Consider the following 6,097-nt stretch of genomic DNA (forward strand, 5'->3'; position numbering starts at 1 on the left):
TGAGAATATATACTACATTTTTATACATGTTAAACAACTTGAGAAAATGTTTATGAATTAACAAACCCTTCCTACTATAAATGTAAATCATTGATGAGCATCATGATAGCTATTACTCTATCAAATCTAATGAAACATTAGCCATTGCACTCTCCTAAAGGAGTTTTGAGAGGAGTTTTGCTTGGTGAGAAACTCGGTAGCTCAATACAGGTGGAGTAAGACCACAATGGCCCATACTTAGGTTACTCGTCACTTGGAAGGCCCAGCGCATCAAAAATCTATTCTCACGGACGACAATGGCCCTTGTGGAATCTGCTAGAGAAGAAGCATATTAAGGTCACACAGTAGAGATCTGTAAGAGAGAGAGAGAGAGAGAGAGAGAGAGAGAGAGAGAGAATGCTTGTTTAAGAGAGAGAGAGAGCGTACTCGTGAGAGAGATACACGTACGTGTGAGCGAGAAGAGAGTGTGTACTGCGTGCGTGCGTGTGTGTGTGAGAGAGAGATGGAGGCTGAAGCTGCTGCAGGGGTCAAGCTGTCCGATTCTGCTGTGTTCCCTGCTGCTGCAGCCGCGGCTGTCACCAGCAGCCCACCAACCTGTTCTGCTGTGTCTCCTGCTGCCGCGTCTGTCATCAGCAGCTCACCTAGCAGCTTCCGCTTGCCTTCTGGTGAAGACCTCAGCTTCCGAGTGCCCCCGCTGCGCTGCTCGTTCCCCTCACTGTTGCATCCGGAATACGAGGTCGTGAGGCAGCACTGCGAGGGGTGGGTCCTAGGTGTGGCGCAGCCTCCATCCGCCGCCGCCCGCCAGTTCCTCGTCGACTGCCTGCTGCTCTGCCGAAGCATACCCAACGGCATGCTGACACGCCTCATCCACGTCACCAAGATTATATGTTGGCTCATCATCGCCGACGATGATGACGACCACCCCGATGCCCTCGGCTCCGACTACGCCGCCAGCGCGCAGCACGCTGACCTTGTCATGGAGATCCTCCGCAACGGTCACACTGATCACCAAGACCGCTCCCATCAGTTTGATTACTCCCCTTCTGCATCCAAGGCCACGAGAAAGAGTAGAGGGGGGATGGAGGCACTCGCCGAGGTGTGGGAGGAGGCGTGCAAGGACATGCCGACTGGACTCCGCGCCCGATTTACTGCCACCATGGCCGACTACTTTGATGCCGTCAAGGTGCAGACGGTCTTCCGCAGCGCACATCGGCTGCCGGACGTGGAGGCCTACATGGATATCCGCCGCCAAGCCTCTTTCGTTCTCCCTTCATTCGCCCTCGTGGAGTATGCGGCCGGCATCGAATTGGACGAGGGCACTGTTGAAATGTAGAGAGAAAGAGACGAGACAAGAGACACATCATGTACGCTCCGAAAGACTGATTCATATTGAGGACAAGATACTTAGGTAGAGTGAGCCATATATAGAGCTCCAACACCCCCACTCAAACAAGGGTCTCTAGCTATGGATGAAAAAACCCTTGGGGAGTACAAGGGAAAAACCCAAGCCCCTATACAAATGTGAAAATATGAACCAGAAGTAATGATGTGAAAGTGCATTGTGTATCTATGTACAAATATACAAAAGGACCAAGAGGTCATAGTGTGCAATTGTGAAATGTGCAAAGTGCATGGTGTCTAGAAGATTACAATGATATATGTACAAAGCTACCATAAGAGTAAAGAGCCTAATCTAGAAAGAGTGAGCCCGAGGCAACTCCAAGCTCTGAGCGCAAGAGAATGAAGCGTGACTCATTGAGACCTTTGGTAAGAATATCTGCAATCATCTGGTCACTTGGACAATGTTCAATCATGATAGTGCCTTTGCGTACTTCGTATCGAACATAATGGTAATGCACAGCAATATGTTTTGACTTGTTATGTTGGACATAGTCTTTTGCAAGACTAATAGCACTCTGATTATCACACCGCAAGGGTGTACTAGAAAGAGGAGAATGGCCAATATCTGTCAACACTTGTCGAAGCCAAATGAGTTCACGAGCTGCAAGCGATGCCGCAACATATTCAGATTCGGTTGTAGAAACTGCAACACAACGTTGTTTCTTGCTGGTCCAAGAAATAAGACAACCATTAATAAAGAAACAATTGCCACTAGTAGATCGCATAGATAAATGTGAGCTGGCCCAATCTGCATCTGTGTAACCCAAAAGAGAAAGAGATGGAATGGAGTCGGATGTGAATTGTCGTTGATAAACCAAACCATAATCTGCAGTGCCTTTCAAGTATTTCAACACGCGCTTTGCTGAAGACCAATGCTTAAGAGAAGGACATGCAAGATGTTGCCCGAGATAGTTAGCAATAAGCAAAATGTCAAGACGAGTGTTCAAACCAACAACTTGAAGACATCCAACCAAATTAGCATATGGTTGATTTGTAACAAGCTGGCCACCACCGTCAGAAGTGTTTTTCATGGAACTTGTAAGACAAGGAGTAGTTGCTGAATGTGCATATTCCAAACAAAACTTCTTAATAGTATCTTCAATAAACTTTGACTGTCGAAGTAATAAAATACCTTTGCTGCGATCCCTTTGAATCTGAATGCCAAGACACGAGTGAAGCTCTCCAAGATCCACCATATCAAATGCCGAAGATAACAACTGCTTATTTTGGTGTAAAAATCCTAAATCATTGGAAACAAGGATTGTATCATCCACATAAAGGGCAAGGATTACAAAACTACCATTTTGGTGTTTGGTAAATAAGTTGGGATCAGAAGAGCGAGAGAAAGCCATGGGAGGTAAGAACAAGATCAAACTTGATGTACCAGGCCCGTGAAGCTTGTTTAAGACCATATAAGGCCCTATGAAGACGAGCAACAAGATCTTCCTTACCTGTAATAACAAATCCTTCTGGCTGCTCCATGTAAATTTCTTCATTCAAATCTCCATTCAAGAAAGCTGTGCGCACGTCCATCTGATGAATTTCTAAGTCGAATTGAACAGCAAAAACCCGAATACTAGTAATGCGAACAACTGGTGAAAAGGTTTCATGATAATCAACGCCAGCAACTTGAGAATAACCTTTGGCAACTAAACGTGCCTTGAATTTGTCAAAGGATCCATCTGCTTTAAATTTTGTCTTATATACCCATTTACACTTAATGGCAGTACGGCCAGGAGGTAGCTCAGTGAGTATCCATGTACCTTTAGAGATAAGAGAATCGTACTCTGCTTCCATAGCCTCTTGCCATTGATCCTTTTGTGGAGAACATATAGCATCACTGTACGTGGTAGGATCTTCAGAAGTAGAGAAAACATGCATCAAAATCTTCATCATAAACATGACAAGAACCATGCTCAAAATCAATAGGCAGATCAATAAAAATGTCAACATCATCAATGACAGCATTCGGAATCAATGGTTGTGAAGAGGAAAGTTGCTCTTTAGATGGTTGTGAAGAGGAAAGTTGCTCTATAGAAGAAGATTCATCATCACACAAGAATGGAAAAGCTTGAAGCAAAGATTTAGTATCATCAAAATCATCCATGGACCATGTACCGCCCGTAAGCTGTTCATTGAAAATAGCATCACGATTCACAAGCACTTTCTTGGAGGACGGGTCATAGAATTTGTAGCCTTTGGAAGTGTCAGAATCCCCAATAAAAATAACTTTAAGCCCAGGAGCATCAAGCTTTGCTCGTGTTTCTTTAGGAACATGAATATAAGCAATACATCCAAAGGTTCGAAAATGAGATACAGAAGGAATTTCACCTGTCCATGCTGTGATGGGTATCTTACCAGAAGGAGCAGTAGTAGGAAGATGATTCTGAACAAAGACTACTGTCAAGAGAGCTTCACTCCAGAAAACACGAGATAACCCAGAATGAATCAGCATACATCGTATAGCATTGATAATAGTGCGATTCTTACGTTCAGCAACACCGTTCTGTTGAGGTGAATATGGAATAGTATGTTCATGATGAATACCATGGTCCGTACAATAACTCTCAAACTCACGAGACAGATATTCTCCACCATTATCGCTGCGAAGTTTCTTGAGGCGACGACCAGTTTGAAGTTCCGCAGCCTTCTGAAATTGCTTAAAAACAGATAACGCCTCAGATTTTTGTCGAAGCAAGAAAACAACTGTATACCGTGAGTAATCATCAATAAATGTAATGAAATAATGATGTTGTGTTCTCGATGGAGGCAAAGGTCCACAAATGTCGGTATGAACAAGATCCAATAAATCATGAGAATGAACTGAATTCGAGAGAGGAAAGGGTTTACGATTGTGTTTGCCAAGAGCACAAAATTCACAGATTCCCATATGAGGATGAGCTTTAAGATCCATGCCACGTACAAGACCTTGACGATGAAGATCAAGAAGCTTTGAGAAATCAGCATGAATAAAGCGATGATGCCATATCTTGCAATCATGATCACCTGGAGCAGTGACAACATTTGCTACAACATCATTGAGAGAGAGCTCAAACAAATTACCATTACGAGAAGCAGTTGCGATAATCTCTCCATCTTTCTCAATGCGGCATTTGGTGTGGTCGAATCCAACAAACAAACCAAGATCAACAAGTCTTGCAACTGAAAGAAGATTACGTTGAAGTTCTGGGACATGTAAAACCCCTCGTAAAACTCGAGTTGAAGAAGATAAGGTGCCAAGATATAAATCTCCAATGCCCTTGACTTGACAAGTTGTATCATCAGCAAGATAAACAACATGCTTAACAGGTAAAGAATGATAGTTATGTAGCCACTTAGATTCATATGTCATATTTCCTGTAGCACTAGAATCAATAATGAAAAGTGAACCATCACGTACATGAAGTATTCTGTCTAGGGGAACTGAACATAAAACACAACTTGTTTCAGGCACATCATTATCATGATGCTCGGCTGCATATGCTCGATTTCGATCTACATCAAATCGACGCTTAAACACATGGAAGAGGGATGATCAGATTTTCCACAATAATCACAAGAAGAAGAATCTCTAGATAAACGTGGTTGTTTTGTGGTAATGTTGTGTTCTTCATCATATTGACGTGCCCAACAGTCATCTTCAGTATGACCATTTCTATTGCAGTAAGAACAATGCTTGTTAGGAAATTTGAGACGAGAGAAACTACCACCACGACGACCACCTCTGTGGTTTCCTCGTTGAAAAGGACGCTTTCGTACATATAAGGCCCGTTCCAACTGTTGGGACTCAGGCTCCTCTTGTTGTGAAAACATAGCTGCATCATGACCAATGCTACATCGTTGTTGACGTTGAGAATACTCAATCAAAGATATGCAAGTTTGGTCAAAATCAAGACCGTCCTTGTTAGATAGAATGGTAACAATGTTGTCATAAGACGGATCCTTTATCGTATCAAGAAGAATTGTAATAAGTTGCTTTCGTGGAACAGGATCACCCGCAGCAGCAAGTTGATTAATAATAGATTTGAAAGAATCAATATGCCCCGTCATAGCAGTACCAACTTCATACTGTAACTTTGAAAGCAAACCTCTCAAATAAAGTGTTTCTGTAAAACAGACTTTTTCTGAAAATTTGCCATAAGATAATCCCATACGTCATGGGAAGTAGGAAAGTCATACACATCAAGCATGAGAGAATCACTAAGAGCAGAAAGAATGTACCGACGAGCTGCTTTATCACGCCTCTGCCAATCCATATAAGCAAGACGCCATGCATCAAAAACAGGGCCTTCTGTGATAAGAACGTTGTCAGAATCCCGAATAGTAGGCTGAGACGGACATAGAGAATCGCCAATAACAACATTTGAAAGCTCATCGCCTTCAAGAATTAACAGCATCTTTGCTTTCCAACCGGGAAACCCTTGGCCTTGAAAAGAAGGAATAGAACGTTGGCCAGAAGGAAAACCATTGACGAGAACAGTCATAGCCATATCTATCTGCGAGAAGACGTATAAGATAAAATCACAAAATCTGCACACCATAGACAAGGACGACCGCAAGAGATAAGAGACGTCAATAAGAAAAGAGTCCTCAAAATAGCGAGACGTGGGACACAAGATTCATTGATAGACGCTTGATGAAAAAGCTAGATTGGTCGTTTTGCTAAAAATAGCAAAATAATAAGAGACGCTTGATG

General features: G+C 42.9%; 1 protein-coding gene across 1 annotated transcript; it reads left to right on the forward strand.

The window, feature by feature from the left end:
* Positions 1-502: 502 nt before the first annotated feature.
* Positions 503-1,333, forward strand: LOC147618546 (sesquiterpene synthase Agr3-like). The gene has a single exon (XM_086775265.1). The coding sequence runs from the start codon at positions 503-505 to the stop codon at positions 1,331-1,333; it is 831 nt and encodes a 276-aa protein (XP_086631391.1).
* Positions 1,334-6,097: the final 4,764 nt, after the last annotated feature.

The sequence above is a fragment of the Cibotium barometz genome, chromosome 35 (genome assembly GCF_041138505.1).
Source record: "Cibotium barometz isolate CiBa-2024 chromosome 35, ASM4113850v1, whole genome shotgun sequence".
In the NCBI taxonomy this organism is placed as follows: Eukaryota; Viridiplantae; Streptophyta; class Polypodiopsida; order Cyatheales; family Cibotiaceae; genus Cibotium; species Cibotium barometz.